This window comes from Lasioglossum baleicum, chromosome 3 (assembly GCF_051020765.1).
Source record: "Lasioglossum baleicum chromosome 3, iyLasBale1, whole genome shotgun sequence".
Lineage (NCBI taxonomy): Eukaryota > Metazoa > Arthropoda > Insecta > Hymenoptera > Halictidae > Lasioglossum > Lasioglossum baleicum.
In genome coordinates this window covers 2,946,724-2,967,572 of record NC_134931.1, presented here as the reverse complement: position 1 = coordinate 2,967,572, position 20,849 = coordinate 2,946,724, and the positions used below count along the sequence as shown (strand labels likewise).

The 20,849-nt window shown below is 36.2% G+C and overlaps 1 protein-coding gene across 2 annotated transcripts in view; it reads right to left on the bottom strand.

Moving 5' to 3' along the window:
* The window catches only part of LOC143207188 (netrin-1), a 201,815-nt gene that overhangs the window by 18,736 nt on the left and 162,230 nt on the right, over nucleotides 1-20,849 (bottom strand). Inside the window, exons 3-4 of one of the 2 annotated variants that reach the window (XM_076420357.1) lie at nucleotides 18,853-19,002; nucleotides 16,324-16,419 (exon numbers count right to left, since the gene is read on the bottom strand). In XM_076420357.1, coding sequence (XP_076276472.1) covers nucleotides 16,324-16,419; nucleotides 18,853-19,002 — 246 coding nt within the window. The remainder of the gene's footprint in view (nucleotides 1-16,323; nucleotides 16,420-18,852; nucleotides 19,003-20,849) is intronic. The other variant, XM_076420358.1, reaches the window with a different exon arrangement.

Here is a 20,849-nt window from a genome sequence, read left to right as displayed (position 1 = left end):
ATATTCACAATTTATATTGATATTGAAGCTCTTCTAGAAATGTTGGGATATACTTATAACTTTTGGGATATAAATAATGTATACTTGTTGATGCATTTTACTAAATTTCCAAGTTGACAGACCTACAACGTCGTCAAATGTATATTCACATTTTATATTGATATTGAAGTTCTTCTAGAAACGTTGGAAACTATACTTATAACTTTTGGGATATAAATAATGAAAACAAATCCTTCTTGTGGTACATTCTATCAAATTTTCAATTCGACAGACCTACAACGTCGTCAAATGTATGTATTCACAATTTATATTGATACTGAAGTTCTTCTATAAACGTTGGGAACTATACTAATAACTTTTGGGATATAAATAATGTACACAAATCCTTCTGTTGGTACATTCTACCAAATTTTCAATATTTGACAGACCGTGTTGCATATAATGTCGCCAAATGTATATTAATTGTCAATTTATATTAATATTGAAGTTCTTCTATAAACGATGGAAACTACAGTGACTCGAATTAATATATTCGGACGCTCTAAAAAGGACGATAATTTGTTTAATATTGTACTATACGATTTGAACTTTTTTGGGAAGCTAGAGAGCAATTAGTTTACTTTAATTTAGAATCTTACATCTTTCAATGCCTGTCGCTTTTCCCCGCATCAACCGATTTCGATGAAACTTTCACAGTGCATATAATTGACAAAGATCTACAAAACGTATTTCTTAAATTTTCAATATAGGCCAGAGTTGTGCAGAATTACAATTGAATTACTCCAGGAATTATAATTACAAAGTAATTAAATTACATTGTAATTCAGTCATATTGTAATTTATAATTCAGATCTTACTTCAATTAAATTACAATGTAATTCATAATCGCAATTGGAGTACACTTACTACTTACAAATTACTTTGTAATTAAATTACAATGTAATTCGTAATTGCAATTGGAGTACAATTATAAAATAGCGTTACGTATTGTGAAGAAGGACGAGGAATAAAAACTACGCCGCATAGACAGCAAACAAGTATATGAAAGAAAAACATAAAAATATATCGCACTTCTTCAAAGTTCTGGGCTATAATTTGGACAGCTGTATTTTCATTATATTGTATTTCAATTACACATCTGATTAAAATACATAGCAATTGAATTAATTGAAAGGTTTGAATTATGTAATTCACTTACGACGTAGTTGAATTACTATATAATTGAATTACAATGTAAATGTGTAATTGAATTACAATATGTAATTGAATTAGCACTACTCTGATATGGGTCCACATAAAAAAGTTGTAAACTGTAACTTTTAGTATTTTTTCTACAATCCCGATCAATTGCAATTTTTGAAAAAAATTTCTTTTCAAATCCTGTGGTAAACTAATTGCTCTAGCTTCCCAAAAAAGTTAAAATCGTACGGTACAATATTAAAAAAGTTATCGTCGTTTTTAGAGCGTCTGAATATTAATTCGAGTCACTGTACATTTATAATTTTTGGGATATAATTTGACAGATTGATACTTTGACAAACCTACAATGTCGTCAAATATATATTTTCAGATTAGATTATTTAATATGGAAGTTCTTCTATAAACGTTGGAAACTATAATTATAAATTAAATCGTTTTGTTTTAATAACGACCCAGGATCTCGACAAGTTTTATTACCAATTCTAAGCAGAAGATTTTGTACACGTGTGCGCGATGCATGTATATACATATTTAATCCATTTGATTAGTCAAAGGGATCAGTTACCATGCTTATTAAGATATTATGGTAAGCTTCAAATCTTCTCTTATCTCGTATAAAATCGGGACACGTTTAATACGTACTAATATTATCATAATAATAGTCTGACTACTTCTATTCTCGTGAATTCGCCGCAGATTAAGGAACGAATAATTTATCGACGTAATAAAAGCTGAATAATCACCGACGAATACAGTCTTGACGGTATTATTAATGAAACCTCTACATCTACTTAGCATGTCTTAATGGAGCACTCTGTGTGCATATATTAGTACAATATGTGACGCCTCTGGCTTTCTCATTAAAATCCGCTTTGTGGATCTAAGGTAGCGTAATCAGAACACCGGTAGAGAATGCTCAATCTTGCTCGTGATTAGACATCATCTTGAATAAATGCGGCAAACGGGCTGTGTAGTTAGCATTGGGTGATTAGGATGCCCCTCATCATCTAAATTGATCTTGATGTACAGAAAGATTTTGCGAATATTTTATCGAAGGTTGTGTGCGATCTTCGACACTGTAGCACCTGGCAAATATCAATAGCAAAACGTTATCAAAAAATATATATAAAGTTATTATAAAACTCTAAAATATTATATAATTCTGCTATTCATCAACAAAAACATTAAAGAAGTTTTAGGTGGAAATTGAGGTGCCCGGTTATTGATATAATTAATCATTGACAATTACCCGGTTAATGGCGACAGGTGAATTTTTATGGAGTCTACGCAGAGATGAAATTAACGTTCTCGAGGTAATGAAATTTCGGTTCTTTCACGGTGAGATCGTTTTTCACTTTTTCGTAGGCCGCTCTTAGCGCTTGCATAGAGAATGCACGCGAGGTGTACTCACGACCGTAAAGTAACGTCTTAATTATAAAAGGGTATGCCTTACGAGGCGCCCTAAGTATCTTACAGCGGGCCGAGTGGGATTTTAATGGACGCGTGGGTGTTTCCCAGCCTGTAGAGTTAGAGAATCTACGGTTTTTCGTGCGACTGCCTTTTGTGACGATCCCACCTCCCTGCCCCGAATAAACGGCGCTCTTAATTTAACGTACTCTCGCAATCAAATTAAATGATTACGCTCATAATGTATCGTTTTAATGGGATTTACCCGTCTATGCACCTGTACCCGTAATCTCTTAATGAGTCCCGCAAAACAAATTGCTGTTCCACGTAGCACTTCGAACTTCTTCGCAAAACGCGCCTTGAAACGTGTTTCTCAAATTATAGTATAACTGCATTTCTTCATCTCATTTATTGGCGTCTTCATTTTTGAAGTGAAAACAATTGCTGTTCAGTGAATGAGTCCGATCCATCACGCTCCGAGGTGAAACGCTATTCGGGTAAACGAATTTTTTAAAAATATCAACACAAAATCTGTTGATGCTTCTGTAAGAGACAATTAAACATTCTTTGGACTACGAATTTATGAAAAGAAAATTTTCCACTTCGACTTTCAAGTGACTAAAAATCAGTGGCTCGATGTACTATTATCTAGCGGAATATTGTATTAGTGGTTGGTTTACCAGAATGATTAGTCCAGCACAACTAGCCCGTAAATCATAACAACTCGATACTAATTGTCTTTATTAGCATTCATCCACGGATGTTGTGACAACGGGTGGATGTAACGAGACAAGTTTCGGTGAAGTTTCGTGATATTAGAAGCTGCTGAGACACGACCCGCAGTAATGAAGGTAGGATCGCAATTAGTCTTGATTTAAATTAGCTACGGCGGCTGGTAATTAACTTTGGTTTAAGACCCAAGCGGTAAGCCAGTGCTGTCATAATGAAGATAATTATTACTGTAGAAGGCATCATGCACCGGGTGTCAGAATTTTTTAGGGACACTTCACGCGTTACTGTCGGGAATGTCAGAGCTTTGAAACTTTCAAATGAGTTTAAACAATATTTTATATTCATCGGCGTTACATTAAAGTTAGCATGAACTTCCGAGGATGATTTCTTCAAGTTATTGTTATACATGAGTACTGAGGTAAGAATCAGATTCAGTAATTATCAAAAGATAATTTAATGTTAAACTAACAGTAACAGTTTACACATAACGAGACGCGTAATCATCGCAATGTTTTTGTTTACATTTAACAATGCAGTTGAGGTTAAGGCAATGGCGCCGTAGAACAATACCTATTATGTCTTTGTCAGTGTACGACCCAGTAAAAGTTTGAATGCATTGTCAATGGTACTTTATATACTCAATGTTCTAAAGAATTCAAACTCACTCCCTTGAAGTAAATTGAATTTAATTATGTCATTCTAAAATGGGTCCTCACACCGTGGTTTTGAACGAGTCAAAATTTGTACGAATGCGTTGATAATGAAACATGAATGATGGTTGCTCGGCCAAGTCGTTCCCGTTTGCTGAATGTGTGTTCGGCTTTAATAGTTCACGAAAAACAGATCGATTGCTCATAGCGAGTACATCGTACCGACGAAGCGAAAGGTCATTTCCGTCGAAACTTTCTTCTCTTTACGCGGAAGCACTTTGTTCTGCAAATATTTTTACACGCATAACTCTGTATCGCAGATATTTTCCGCGAATAATGCAAGCAGAATATTAGTTTGCCTATTATTAGAATGTTCCATGTGGAATACGATTCTTCGAAATATTTCCAGTGCAACAACACAAACTAATATATGGACTTTTCGATATTCCATTAATTATAAATTGATGATTTAAAATGTGAACCGTGGAATATTATGTTATGTACTTCCGAGCAAATATGTTTGCACTGCTCCTCGTACATTATTTTGATGAGATTAAATTCAATTTCCATTCAATTACATTTTAATGAGAAGAAGGTCTTTGCTTCCCTTTCACGTATAATACAATGCTTTTTATTCGAACGTTCTTCCATCCAAAGATAAAATATTATTTTACTGTGCTATTGCACAGTTTCATTAAAACTGACTGCTATTAGCCTCCTCTTGCTAACTGACGCTCATTAATTAAACAAGACCTGAGTTACGTTTAATTAACACATATTTCAATATTTTCAGCTTGTAAAATTGTTCGTACGAAACGCACGAATAAAATCGATTCCAAACATCATGAAAAGTTAATGTGTAATACAAATGTGTTTATCACAATACGGTAGAATTTAACAATCGTTGAATCGCAATTCTATTGAAACGATGATACTTAAAACGATTAAATTCATTAAAATAATTTTCGTGCTAATTAGAGACTTAATTAATGAGACGGATTTTTACTTGATTCATTTTTTAGCAGAAGAGTTACAAATTAGCGTAGCCATTCACTATCTAGATATTAAAATAGAATTGGTATAACCTGATAAAAACAATCATGTAAAAGGTAAAAAAAGCATTTTTATTTTTATTGTACGAGATCACAATGTTTTATTGTTCCGTCGCGTCGGTGTCTACAACAAATGGAAATTACGAGAGTTGCTTGAAACTGCATCCATGACTGTGGAAAAGGAAGAAAACGGGAAAGAGAACGAATCGATGTGGTGTGCAAACAGTACCAGGGGTATGTTTCCTGAAATGGAAGGGCCCTTAGTGGGCGTTTATCCGAGCGCATACGCACAAGCAATAAGTTCACGCATCGGTACGGTGAGCGAGCTGCAGATTAACTCGCCTTGTAAACCAGACAACACGTTTGTTTCTTCTTCTTTCGTGCTAATACTTCCGTTACGCGTCGCACCTATTACACATGTATCGACTATTCTCGTACTCGCGATTTCTGATTAGTAGACTCCGTATGTTTATGCAATCTTCAAGTTCTGTAGTCAAAACTCAAGAAAGTTGGGCCAAATAAAATCCTTTCTTCATTGGTAATAACTAGACTGCGGATCTTTATGTATTCATAGCAAAATTGAGTAGATAAAATTTAAAATTGTAGGAACATTTTGAAAATTGAACATGTCCAAGAAAGTTGGGCCAAATAAAATCCTTTCTTCATTGGTAATAACTAGACTGCGGATCTTTATGCATTCATAGCAAAATTGAGTAGATAAGATTTAAAATTGTTGGAACATTTTGAAAATTGAATATGTCCAAGAAAGTGGGACCACATAAAATCCTTTCTTCATTGGTAATAGCTAGACTACGGATCTGTATGTATTTATAGAAAAATTGAGTAGACAAAATTTATAATTGTAGGAACATTTTGATAATTGAATATGTCCAAGAAAGTGGGACCACATAAAATCCTTTCTTCATTGGTAATAACTAGACTGCGGATCTTTATGTATTCATAGCAAAATTGAGTAGATAAAATTTAAAATTGTAGGAACATTTTGAAAATTGAACATGTTCAAGAAAGTTGGGCCAAAGAAAATCCTTTCTTCATTGGTAATAACTAGACTGCGGATTTTTATGCATTCATAGCAAAATTGAGTAGACAAAATTTAAGATTGTATGAACATTTTGAAAATTGAACATGTCCAAGAAAGTTGGGCCAAATAAAATCCTTTCTTCATTGGTAATAACTAGACTGCGGATTTTTATGCATTCATAGCAAAATTGAGTAGACAAAATTTAAAATTGTAGGAACACTTTGAAAATTGAACATGTCCAAGAAAGTTGGGCCACATAAAATCCTTTCTTCATTGGTAATAACTAGACTGCGGATCTTTATGTATTTATAGAAAAATTGAGTAGACAAAATTTATAATTGTAGGAACATTTTGATAATTGAATATGTCCAAGAAAGTGGGACCACATAAAATCCTTTCTTCATTGGTAATAGCTAGACTACGGATCTGTATGTATTTATAGAAAAATTGAGTAGACAAAATTTATAATTGTAGGAACATTTTGATAATTGAATATGTCCAAGAAAGTGGGACCACATAAAATCCTTTCTTCATTGGTAATAGCTAGACTACGGATCTGTATGTATTTATAGAAAAATTGAGTAGACAAAATTTATAATTGTAGGAACATTTTGATAATTGAATATGTCCAAGAAAGTGGGACCACATAAAATCCTTTCTTCATTGGTAATAGCTAGACTACGGATCTGTATGTATTTATAGAAAAATTGAGTAGACAAAATTTATAATTGTAGGAACATTTTGATAATTGAATATGTCCAAGAAAGTGGGACCACATAAAATCCTTTCTTCATTGGTAATAGCTAGACTACGGATCTGTATGTATTTATAGAAAAATTGAGTAGATGAAATTTAAAATTGTTGGAACATTTTGAAAATTGAATATGTCCAAGAAAGTGGGACCACATAAAATCCTTTCTTCATTGGTAATAACTAGACTGCAGATCTTTATAAAGCATTTATAGCAAAACAGAGTAGATAAAATTTAAAATTGTTGGAACATTTTGGAAATTGAACATGTCAATATATGATTTCTCCTCGTTAAAATCATTACGGAAAGAAATAACATTCAATTTGGTTTCTATCTTTTGCAATCGATGCAGACAATTTGCATTTTGCATAAAGATCCGCAATCTAGTCATAACAGGTGTATTTGAAAAATAAATAAAAATCGTACTAAATTCTGTCGAATTCGACAACCCAGCATTTCTTGAACATTTTTATTAGCAATTAGCGATCCTCAACGTTGAAAACAAAAGAAAGTTGTACAACAATTTAATCCATAAACTCTTCAATCCTTAGGATTAATTTTTGTCTTCGATCGCTGTGGTTGTTAATGGGTAAATTTGCTCAATAAATTTAAATATAAAACATCAATTAATAAAACATTATCATACGATTATTCATTGCAGTCGTATGTTGCAGTCGAATTAGTTTTCAGAAGAATTTACGGATTAACAATGGCCAAATTAACGAATGCGATACCGTCTGTATCGTGTTACGACAATAATCGTCAATTTCAATTTATTACGCGCACCTCCGGTTTCTTCTCGCGGAATGTAAAATTTTATGTCGGTCGACGTCATCGTTCAAAGGCTTCTTGTAGTTCATAATTACACTCGTAAAGAAGAATGCGTACGGCTACATACGCTATGTATGTACTTACTCTTGGCATTTGTGCGCAACCTGTGTTAACAGTATATTAGCATAGCACGAGAGGAGAACTGTACAGCAAAGTACACTTTCCAGTATAAGTGGACAGTGTCGTAAAAGAAGCATTAAATTTGGTTAAACCGATACTATCCCCGTAATAAAATTAATTTAACGTTCAATCAAGTTGAAGCTGGTACTATCTTCTCCCAGTGAATCGAGGTATTTTAATTTGTGATTACTTCATTTATATGTATGGTGCACGGTAGTCGTAAACAGTAAAAGAAACACTAATTGTTTTATAGTCAATCATTCGCGCGCGAATTATAAATTAGAGTATAAATTATTGGAAATGAACGTGTGATAAAAAGTGCGTTATATTCTTTCGCTAAATTAAGACTCCATTATTCGTTTTGTCTACCGTATCTTATACTCCATATAAAAATATATAACTGATGTAGTTTTCAATATTTTTATCTTCAAAAAATCACGCATGCACGTCATGTGCCAATAAATATGTGTAGGAAATATCAATGGGAAAAGTTCGATAGTTTTCCCGAAAAAAATTCCTAAAGATTCATGCTGAGAACAGTCTCGAAAACCGGAATACCTCGTTAATTGGCAGTTAGTTCGAAACCGTGACGGGTCTCTCAGTTGGACGAAGGGCCGGAAGGAGCCGCGTTAGTATCAATTTGTCGCGGGGCCAGGGCTTGATTATTTCTGATCCGGAGAATTTCCAGGATCGCGTTCGCGTATGCGCATCGACTGCGAGGAGCCGGTGCGTGGGTGCTTGCAACGAGAATTACGCGCGCGGTTGCGCACCGTATTAACATATAGATGCGATTCGTGACGCGAAATGCAGCAGCCCCTTCAGCTCCCTCGCCGGCATACGGGGCCAGGCCCGATCGGATGCAGAACTGCAACACACGCCTGCATACGCGATACGAGAGATGCTCTTATTCCTCGCAAGAATGGCGTATCCCCGAAGGAGTGAGAAGTATCCTCCAGCTACTAGTTTGCAACGCTCATGAACAATGTGCCCGGGATGCTAAAAAGGGGATGCCCACGGCTATCGATGCTTTCTGCTCCTTGCGCGGAACCGAGTGTAATAACATGTTAGTACATCGTATCGAACCAGCTTGCCAGTGAGTTACGACCGCGGCTCGTGCATTTCTGAAAAACTACAACAACCACAGACCGTTCGACCGTGGCTCAATGAAAGACATACTCGCTGCATACTAACTTCTTCTTCTTCTTCTTCTTCTTCGGGAGGAGGGTAGGAGGTGTAGGCTACGCAAGCGAAATATTTGGAAACTTAGCCCCTTGCCTGACGATTTATTTTACGGTTTCAGTGATTAGAACTTATTTTGTAATTCGCAATTTCCTAAAGACGGAGAAAATGTATATCTACGCTGCCCGAAATTACCATAAAGCCACCTCATTTTTTGGTGAAATCTTATAATTGTGTCATAGTTATGAGAAGCTGATGCACGATAGCATTTTAGGGTTAATAAAAGAAACCGTTTACACGATTACATTCATAGATATATTATTTATTTACAGAAAAACGTAAAATTATATAGTTTAACAAAAAGCGAACTGTGAAATTTCCACAAAGCCACACGTTTTTTAAGATTATCGAAAATTTCTTGTATATTTACAAATTAATACTTAGTATAATTGCCATTTCTTCGAATAACGTCGAAAATTCGGTTCACCGCAATCCATAACTCAGAAACAGACTTGTATTGTTTACAATTGCCATATACTTTTCCTGCAAGTATTTCCCAAAGATTCTCAATTGGGTTTAAATCTGGCGAACATGCTGGTCATGTCAAAATCCTCATAATTTTGTTGTCTAACCACTCCTTTGTTTGTCTTGATGCATGAATTGAGGCGTTATCATGCTGAAAAATGAAATTGTCAGTCTCAATTTCTTCTGTAAATGGTATTAAGACCATCTCCAACAGCACCGTATATTGTGTCGAATTCATCTTATGATTAATTCGACGAATTGGTGTTTTTTATTGGCTCTGAATGCAGCCAAAATCATTAATGAGCCATCACCGAAGTTACGACTCAGCGCAACATTACTTTCTTTTCTTAAATCGTGCTGGTAGTATTTGTAACCATCTGGGCCATCCAAATTAAACTTTTTCTCATCGGAAAAAATGATACTTTCCCATTCTTGTGTCCAGGACATATGTCCTTGTGCAAATTCGAGACGAGCTTGTTTGTGTCATTCCTCGAATGCTGTTTTCTGCAGCATTTTCGTCCATTTACTGGCACTTGACATTTTCTGAAAAAATGTTTCAGACAAAAGTTTCTTGTTTTTTCGCATAGAATCCGAATCCGTAATAAAAAATACCATGTTCTATTTGAAAAACGTAACTTCCGGTCTCAATCACCTATTTCCGGCCGAAACAGAAAATTAAAAATATCACCATTTGATAGAGCGCATCTGATTTATAAAAGAAACACTTTGAATTTTTGAAAATAATCTATATCTAGATTATAAATGGGTGGTACGGGTGGTCTGGGACACCCTGTATATATGTATAACAGATAAACATATGAGTGAAACAGTCAGTCATCCACACGGTGGTATAAACATTGTTACAATCTTGATGTTATGTACTTAAAAAACGTGTGGCTTCATGGAAATTTCGCAGTTCGTTTTTGTTAAACTATATAACTTTACGTTTTTCTGTAAATAAATAATGTATCTATGAATGTAATCGTGTAAATGGTTACTTTTATTAATCCTAAAATGTTATCGTGCATCAGCTTCTCATTGCTATGACATATTTATAAGATTTCACTAAAAAATCAGGTGGCTTTGTGGTAATTTCGGGCAGTGTACTGTATGCCTGCATAATCTCCAATAACTATACATTAACAAAACCAAAACAGAATTTCTCATCTAGGTTTAAAGGAAATTAATAACATACATTTGTTTATTAGACTCCGTCCTGAATCTTCATCAGGAGTCTGATACGATATTTTAGGGCAATGTTTAGATTATATCGTTCATGCACAAGAAAAATACATATAACCCCTCACACGTTTCACAACGTCTCTGTTCAGCGTTGCTAACAAAAGACAATAGCAATATTAAAAAATGGAGAACTTGGAAAACGTTCGATTTCTTTTACACCTTCTGCTCAGGAACCACCCCCTTTCAAGGTGATACTACATTTTTGTACACCCTGTATACATCTATGTATACAATTATAATATTGGATACATCAGAATGTATGCTCCTTTTTTTAATGAAATGTGTTATTAAATTGGTACTGCATTGGAATGATAACTTTGATATGTTATGCAACTTGACTCACGCTTCACTAAACTGTAGCAAAATTGTTTTAAAGCACACAGATCAAGCAATAAATCAGTGTTAGGAACAATGTCTCGTAATTGATAAGTGCAGAAAGCACACAGATTATTCAACAACATCTAAAAACTTCACAAATATTATAAAAAATAGAAATTTTACAGGAGTGGCTGTGGCTGCGAATAAAAACAAATGAAATCTAATAAGGTTGTCTATCTGGTTAGTTTTATAAGTATGCATTAACACATTAACTAATTCTTCTAACCTTACAGAGAAATTGAAGTCGTTTGGTCCATTCATAAAAAAGTTATTCTGATTTAAAGTGTGTGCGATCAGTTTTGCTCCTAACTTGTATACGAGCGATATCTTTGAATTTGAATTTAAAAACGCTACGAACTTTCGCTGCACAACCCAACAGTTTTGAAATAATAAATAACCTGTTAACGTGCTACGTCTACATAGGAAGTTAAATCCAGAAAATCTGGTTGTACAAATATTTTCGTCATCCATCATACACGTTTCCAACAACACAGGTCAAAACTTTAGCACTCGTTTAATACAATGTGGTACGGTTGTGTAAATACAAGAACAAAGGATTGTGAGCTCATTGATTATATCGACGGGTCTGAAGATCGATTGTGAGCCCGCAGCTGAAAATCTATGGATCGAGCGGCGGCGACGACGTATGCACGTAAGTGCAGTATGCAGTTCGGGTTCGTCATCGTTGAGAATGCAATCCCACTTAAAGCACAAAAAAAAAAACTGCGGCGACCGGCTCGATGGAGGTTTCGGGTGCACGTAAGGCATTTATTGTCAGTTGCCCCGAGAGTTTTCCTTTGCTGGTGTCTGTGGAGCCGGGAGGGCCAAATAATTTGCGAATGGGCCCGGCCCGGCCCGACGTGTATATGCGTGCGTGTTGTATGTACTACATCGTAGCGGTGAAGGCGCGCGGAAGTAAACGTCGGTCCATTAAAGGGAGCCTATATACGAATGTACAATATCTGCGGCTAAATAATAATAACTCGACAGCGAACCCTCGGTTCTCCCTTGTGTTCCAGCAGAAAGAGAAGGCGGTACGCAAGGAGGAAGCAAGAGGAGAACAACGAGGAGGGGGAGATAGGTGCGCAAACAGAGCTACACTGTGTCACGAAATGATAGCGCGCATGATTTCAATTTATTTTCGCATTGCAACTGAAATTTCTTTCTATATCTTGTCAGGATACGTTTAGCCCCTTGCCGTATTTGAACGAATCACACCCGTGACGAAGATCTTAGCAGAGTCCAACAAATATGAATGTTACCCCTCTCTATTTAAATGAAATAAAATTTCGTTCGTAATCAATGTGCGTGTTTAAGCGTTAAAATAAATGTAGCCATACAAACAATCTAAATTTTCTTTTCCCTTCCACAACATTTTCGGGGATAAAGACGTTTTAATCACCGTAACTGTAAAGAAAATGTTACGGCAGGGGGTTAATTAGATATATGTAAGTGATAGTAAATATATAAGAAAAACTTTTTAGAAACCACGCTTATATTAAAATGCACTAAAAAGGAGAAAATAACTTTTTTAGACATTAGTGACTATAAATAAAAGCGTGGTGCGCTAAACTACAATATTGACGTTATCTTCGTGGGCGCTCCATGCTTTTATTTATAGTCGATTACAAGATTTTACCCATACAAGAATGACACGGCAAGCTAATATAAGCGTGGTAATAAATGTAGCCATACAGAAAATATAAATTTTCTTTTCCCTTCCACAACATTTTCGGGGATAAAGACGTTTTAATCACCGTAACTGTAAAGAAAATGTTACGAAAGGGATTAATAAGATATACAGTATGTAAGTGAGAAATAACATTGGTTGGTTATTGATTTTTTTGCTTGTGCTGTCATTTTGTCCCGTCTGGCTACTACAAAATTTACATATTTGCATTAGTACAATTTTGTCGAATGTTCCGAGCAATGGCGAACACGTTAATACGTAAACGCATGACGAAAACTAGTATTAACATGGAAAGTGTATTTTTTCATGTGCTATCTTTTTGTCACACAGTGTAGAACGCGAGAAAGGAGACGTAGAGTAAGGGAAACCGCGAAAGAAGAACGGAGAGAACGAGGGTGAGCGCGGGATTGAAGAAGGGCGAGAAAAGGAGGGGTAGGGAGAGTAATTCGCAAGAGTGGGACGCTGTTCAATGAAAGTCAAAGCACCGAAGCTCAGAAACATTTCTTCTCTTTTCTCTGTTTCGTTTGGAAACGATTACGCGGTTGTTAAAAGCGGCGAGAGAATTCTATGGAGGAAATGAAAAAATTTGGGGGGAGCAAGTCGAGGGATGTGTATGTATGTTCATAGGGGAGACACTAATAATTCTAACTGTATTTAGTGGTTTAATTGACGGAATTAAACCAATGAAATAGTAGAACTACACGATCTAAGAAACATCATGTAGATTCATGTAATTGAATAGTTATTTCTTGAGACATTTACGTGTTTTTTGCAAATGCGATTGAACCTGTTGTAATGATTGTATCTGATCTTATAAGTTCTTATAAGCAGATCTTATTTGCAAATTATTGTGTCGAGATGGTAATTTATAATAGTAGGAGTAACTGGAACCCCTCGAGGCATGATATGATACTTGATCTAACTATTGAACATGTCCACGGGCAGGATAACGCTAGCTTATTTATTGTTGATACCTCTGACCATGATATTTCTCTCGATAACGATGAGTATCACATTTATTTATGTCACGATAATTGAACTGAGCAAGCTCGAGTAAGTATGTAACTCTAGAACAGGGTAAAATTTACAGGAAAACATTTCAAATAATATTCTAAATATACAATAAAGTGTTTAACACGAAGTTGCAAGTATAAAGCGAATTTTCCACTCATAAAATATTTTTATCTGAATAATCTGAAGTGTGAAATTAAATATTTGAACTTTGCATATCACATGCACGTTATTCGAATCATGTTTGCTTGTATGCCATTTATTTTATCCGCCAAATACGTATGCAATTAATAACATGTTTGTGGAATATCTCATATATACGTTTTAATTCTGATTGAGAAATATGAACTTTATGAAATTTCTAGTTATAAATAACTACTGTTGTTAAAACTGCGACACGTAAAATATTCTGAAATTGGAGCTATGACAATACCGCAATTGTTTTGCCAACATCTCTAATGCATAACTGTTTCATTCGACATAACATTGACTTCCATTTCAGTATTACAACTAGGCTGCGGTCGTTTGGGTAAATACAAATATTTGTGTGGAACATGAACTAAATTACGTTGAAGCTGTTTGCTCGAGATCCATAAAACTTTTATGCATACACATAATATGTGCTCTGATATCAACCCAGAATACGATTAAAAACCATTTTAGAAAACATCGTTAAATTAAAGTGAAAGTGGTATTTTTACATGCAACTGTTTCAAAAAATATTTGAAAGAAATTTCATGACGTGACTCGCGGAGAATGGAACAGAGAATTGAAGGTCGAATGTCTGGTTTCGCGAGCACGTGTAAATAAAAATTAATGGACACAGTTTAGGCTCGTATTTTGGTGCAAATAGGCCGGTGGAAACTCTAAGCAAATGGGCAAGCCGCAAGTGACGGTAGTTTTAATTAAGCCATTAGGGTGGCTGAGAGGCTGCGACCAAGCGGCTAGACATTCCAACCCTCTATTCCCTCTTCCTCCCTATCTTTCTCGCTCTCGGTCTGCCAAATTAATATTGTGCTCGCATTCCATACCGCCACGTGGCGAGGGAGCTTGTATCCGAATAAACTTCCTACCTTCCCTACATTTTCCCATACGTACCGTAAGCATTTGTGCTTGCGGAGATATTATAACGGAAATTACAAATAAGTTGGATTCCTTCCCTGTTATGCGAACAGCTTTCCCATCTCTCGTGTGTCTTCCCTATACACGGTGTTACACAATTTAACGGTTACACCCTAGCCAAATTCCGTTTACGTACACTTCTAGATCCACAAACATTCGGACACCTAGTAAATTCACATTAAATAGCATATTTATTCCGTTCGATGGAATTAGAAAGTTTAACAGTGGCAAAATGATGATCCGGAAATGTTTAATTGCTTATTTCAAACTGGAATCACACATTATCCGCGTAACTCCCCACTCATTAATTACATTCGCAGGTACACGCTGCCTTCATTAATCCGAGCATTTCATTACAAGCAGAGAGAGCGCAAATATTTATCCGCGTTAATCACTGGAGAATTTCGAGAACGCAATGCCCGCTTCCACAAGTTGCAGATGTATTGATCGCGCATTAATGAAAGCTGTTTTCCTCGAGTGTCTTCTCAATTCAATGTTCAAACTGCTTGGTCTTCCCAAAACAATTTCAAAAATGCGAAAGAAAAGGATTTGAACATGCGACAAAAAGAAAATGGTAGAACTACGCGATTTAAGAAATAACACAGACCTGAGGGTTTTCCTTGGATCAAAAGTTTACTGTGGCTCATTTCTTCGCGGACATTCGCTGACTATTATGTGGACGACGTGCGGATTCGCACATTTCTCTCCTCGAGAGTCTTCCCAATTCAATGTTTTAACATTCGCACTTTTAATTGCTTGATCTTCCCAAACAATTTCAAGAATGTAGAACAAAGAATTTTAACATGTGCCAAAAATAAATGGTAGAAACCGAGGGTTTTTCCTAGATAAAGACTGTAGCTAACTTCTTCGCGTGCAGATTCGCACACATTTCTTTCCTCGTGTGTCTTCTGAATACAATCTTAAATGTGCTTGATCTTCCCAAAACAATTTGAAGAATGCCAAACAAAGGATTTTAAGATGTGACAAAAAATGGTAGAACTACGCGATCTAAGAAACAGCACAGACCCGAGGGTTTTTTTTAGATCAAAACTCTTTACTTCATGGCTCATTTCTTCGCGGGCATCCGCTGATTATTATCTGAACGACGCGACGTGCAGAATCGCACATTTCTATCTTCGAGAGTCTTCCCCATATTCAATGTTTTAACATTCCCACTTTTAACTGGTTGATCTTCCCAAAAATATTTAAAGAATGCGAAACAAAGGATTTTAACATGTGTCAAAAATAAATGGTAGAACTACACGATCTAAGAAACAGTGTAGCTAATCTCTCGAGCAGTTTCTCGCGAAAAATTCGGTCTCCGTGTGAGGTGTTCGCGGGCATTCGCCGATTATTATCTGGACAGCGTGCAGATTCGCACATTTACTTACCAGCTCGTCCATCGTAACCACGCTCGTCGTCATCGTCTTCATATTCGCCGCTCTCTTCGCCGGCCGTGCCCTGCGTCTGCACAACCCTCGGTATTCCTGCAAGAAAGGGCACAACAAACGTGAAACCGTTCCGAGAAGAAGTCACGCTAAATACATCTCGTATCTCTTCTAAAAGGCGTACACGGTCTCCTCTTTCGTATTCGCAAATTTCGCCTAATTGGACGTGAGATTGGCCGATAACGCGGCCGTTCGGTCGCGTGTTCCTTCGAATTGATCGATCGATCACTTTTAAAAACAGGACGGCGGCTACGCCCGAAATTCGTTATACCGTTTTATTTATTGATTACGTTCTTTTTATTGTGCCCCCGTGTCCCGTTCCATTCGAATTATTTAATCGAGCGGTTACGCGCTGTGTCAGATACCGCGTGCCTCGAATAGAATGTCCAACGTTCTTTCTTTAATTGATTCATTCAGTTCTTTCGTTTATCGTTTTCAAGCAGAGTGTAGAGTTTCTCCACGAATATCAGTGACGAATACAAACTTTCCTCGTTGGAAATGCAGATTAAAATGCGAAGAATCATTTCTTAAATTGATCTATGGGATACTGAATGTCTTACTAGGCTGCCGCATAAATTCTACAGGGTAGAGAACGTTTCCTGCAAAATTTGATTTATGAAACCAGTTTGTGCTTCATTCGAATTGTGCATCTTACATCGTTACTTGCATCTAGACTGAGAATATTTATCGCTTAAGCACTCGAAAATCTCCTATACTTTATTAACTTTATTTGTGAGAGAGATCGACCTAGCAAGAGAAATTACTAATGTTAACAAGAAGCGTCCTGCTATTTTCACGAGTGTGTGGCTGATGATAAATACTTTCCGAACACCCAGTGTATAGAAGAAAGCTTCGGTCCTGTATCCCTTGGCGTGTGTAAGCCAGGACATGCTGTATAGGAAACGGCGCAGTGCGATATGCTGGAAATAATTAAGTCTGCTATGCGCGCAGTCAATTTTGATCGTCAGCATCGTGGGAAGCTGATAATCGGTTATTATGAGACATGTTAGCTCTCGAACATAAGCCAACCGTGCCATTCATCGGCCGCAATATATCATCGCGGTTGTGAAAAATATTTTAAACGGCGAAATTTAAACATGAATTTTGAATGATCGATACGATACTCTATTGTTGTTTACGTAACATTACTCATCGAACGATTTAATCTTATTAGTAGATCGTCCCAAATGTTTCTTTCGCAATATGCACATTATTTCCCAAGCTTCCTTTTAGATTGCCATTTGTTTGTTCTTTTTGAAACAATCTTTTGAAACAATCTTCTGAAACAACCTGGTAAGTAGTATCGTTGCATGCACTATTCAAAACCATGCGACATATAAAAGCATTAAAAACTATTGAGTTCACAGAGGGCAATTTGTGTAGGGAAATCTTCGACACGCTATCATGCAAAAGCAGATATGTGTTTAAGAAGTACCCAGATTTCCGTAGAAAACGCAGAAATGTTGTAGATTTCAAATAACAAAGTTAAATTCGTGTGAAATGTTTTACAGTGTAAAAATTGTTCGACTACATTGTTGGCGATCATTTTCTTACACGATCTTATAAATGAATATACATTTCCATTTTGAAACTATAAAACTTTTCAGTGAGTGTTTAGAAAGTGTTCAGACTTCAAGAAACAGTAAAATGTTTTACAGTGTAAGAATTGTTCGATTACATTGTTGGCGATCATTTTCTTACATGATCTTATAAATGAGTACACGTTTCCATTTTGAAACTACAGAACTTTTCAGCGAGTGTTTAGAAAGCGCTCAGATTTGCGTAGAAAACACAGCAATGCTGTAGATTTCAAATAACAAAGTTAAATTCGTGTGATATGTTTTATAATGTAAAAATTGTTCGACTATATTGCTGGCGATCATTTTCTTACACGATCTTATAAATGAATATACATTTCCATTTTGAAACTTAGAACTTTTCAGTGAGTGTTTAGAAAGTGCTCAGATTTCCGTAGAAAACACAGAAATGCTGTAGATTTCAAATAACAAAGTTAAATTCGTGTGAAATGTTTTACAGTGTAAAAATTGTTCGAGTATATTGTTGGCGATCATTTTCTTACATGATCTTATAAATGAATACACGTTTCCATTTTGAAACTATAAAACTTTTCAGTGAGTGTTTAGAAAGTGGTCAGATTTCCGTAGAAAACGCAGCAATGCTGTAGATTTCAAATAACAAAGTTAAATTCGTGTGAAATGTTTTACAGTGCAAAAATTGTTCGACTATATTGTTGGCGATCATTTTCTTACATGACCTTGTAAATTAAGTATACGTTTCCATTTTGAAGCTAATAGAACTTTTCAGTGAGTGAATGAACATCGTTTTAGAATGAGTTTACGTGAAGTCTCTATGCAGAAAAATCGATTTGAACGGAAATGATTAATGTGTGGTTTACGAATGCCTTGATTCTCACGCGAACTACAAAAAGGTGAGGAATTCGCGAGTACTTACTGATGCAAGGCGCAATGTGCGATCTACTCTGTTGGTAACCACTGGCACATGTGTTACAAGTGGGACCGATTACACCATCTTTACACGGACACTGGCCAGTACTTTGATTACAAATTTTTCCGGAGGCTCCGATCGAGTGACAGTCACACGCTGTAACACACAACATGCGAAAATTAGAAACGGTTAGTCAAACAAATCTTAGGATTAATGTCTCAAATCATTAACATGTCTCGTACACATTCTAGTAACGTGCTAGACATGTAATATCTGAGAACATTTGCAGGGTCACGCATGATCCGAGAGGTAAATCAACTTTATTCGAAACGGGAATTGTTTGCCAAACATTGATGCCAAACAGAAATTTCCTCCCACCTTTAATGATTTCAATAATTTGCAATTAATACATTGATATCCTGTCTTCTGATTTAAATTGCACCTACTTATTTGTGTTATAATCATAATAAGATGGGTCGCAGGTTCACAAACACACGAATTACAACGTAAGACAGACAATGTGATAATAAATGAATTTTTTAAAAGTCGATTTTGGAGTGAAAAATTCTGAAAAAATTCACAGATATGTGTGCCATTTGGTAGAATGTTCATGAATATTTTCGTAAGTTTTTGTTGTTATAATGAGGTCCATTGAACGTGAATAATATCTAAAATCCCGCTTTTCCGAGATCGATTATTCAGAAACAGAAAGTCTGAAGGTGCAGCTGAGAAAAATGCATGTATCGTCGCCTGCATATTTATCGATCAGCGTAATTCCGACTTTTTCCGCGAGCGTGCCGGGGATTAAGAGACGATTCGCGATGGAAAGAGGCTGAAAGCAAAATCGAGGGAGTAACGTTCGCTCGGGAAAAGCCAGCTTGACACGTTCCTTTTGCCCACTTATTTATGCAAGCTCGTATTTTTCATGCGAGAGAGACACTGAAAAGCGGTTAATTACGATTGCACTTCGAGCGGAGTGCATCCCTGCGAAAATCTAGGAGGAGAGTCTCGAAAGCTCTGTCAGTCGTTGCTCGTCTGCTCTCCTATTTCCCTTCTCCTTGTGCCTGAGCCCCGCTTCTCCTCTTTTTTTTTCTTCTACTTCCACTTATCTGCGGCATTACTATTTCACGGTGAAAACATCTCTGTATTTTCGTGCACAGTTGCTTCGACATAGCTACTTGCTCGACCGTGAACGGTCGGCAATTATTCCGTCTGATATAATTACGCGATCAAATTGGTCAAATTCTTTCTTCCACCGAATTCGATTTTGTTTCGCTCAGTCTTGTTCGCTAGATTCTCTAAGCCGTTTGTTTGATACAGAATCTATAAATGAGATAGGGTAAACTTTACTTTACCGGACTCAAAATTAGCACCTTTCTTTCAGATGAAAGTTTCGAACCTGTAGGATCAATAGTTGAAGAGTTATGGTCGCTTAAAGTTGAGCATTTTTGACAGGTACGGGCGCCGCCATATTGTAGTGATGACCGCGAGCCGCTTACCTTGCCGCCCCTCGACCTAATACTAACCAACTCGGTAAGCGGCGTGCGACCGTCACTACAAACCAATATAACGGCGCCCTTACCTGTCAAAAACTGGAAATATGCTTAACTTTAATCGACCATAACTCCTCAACTATTGATCCTAGAGGTTCGAAACTTCGATCTGCATCCGCGCCGGGTACAAATCTACTGGATTACATACCAAATACATCATAATTCGTAGGAGAAAGATACAAATTTTGAGTCCGGTAAAGTAAAGAGCAGAGATGTATGTATTAAAAAATTCGCTTCTACTTTGTTCTTCGCAGATCTTTTGAGATTTTGTTTATCTATTCTTTAGTAAACTAATTCTTCCAACATGTAGCAAAAAATCTCAGCCCGTTTGGTTCAATTTTAAGAAAATTATACGCTTTTTAAATGCGATCGAATGCTTTTCGCTACGAGTAGTGTTTTAATAAATATTGTTAATTTATGTAACACAATTGAGAAAAGTTAATACATTAA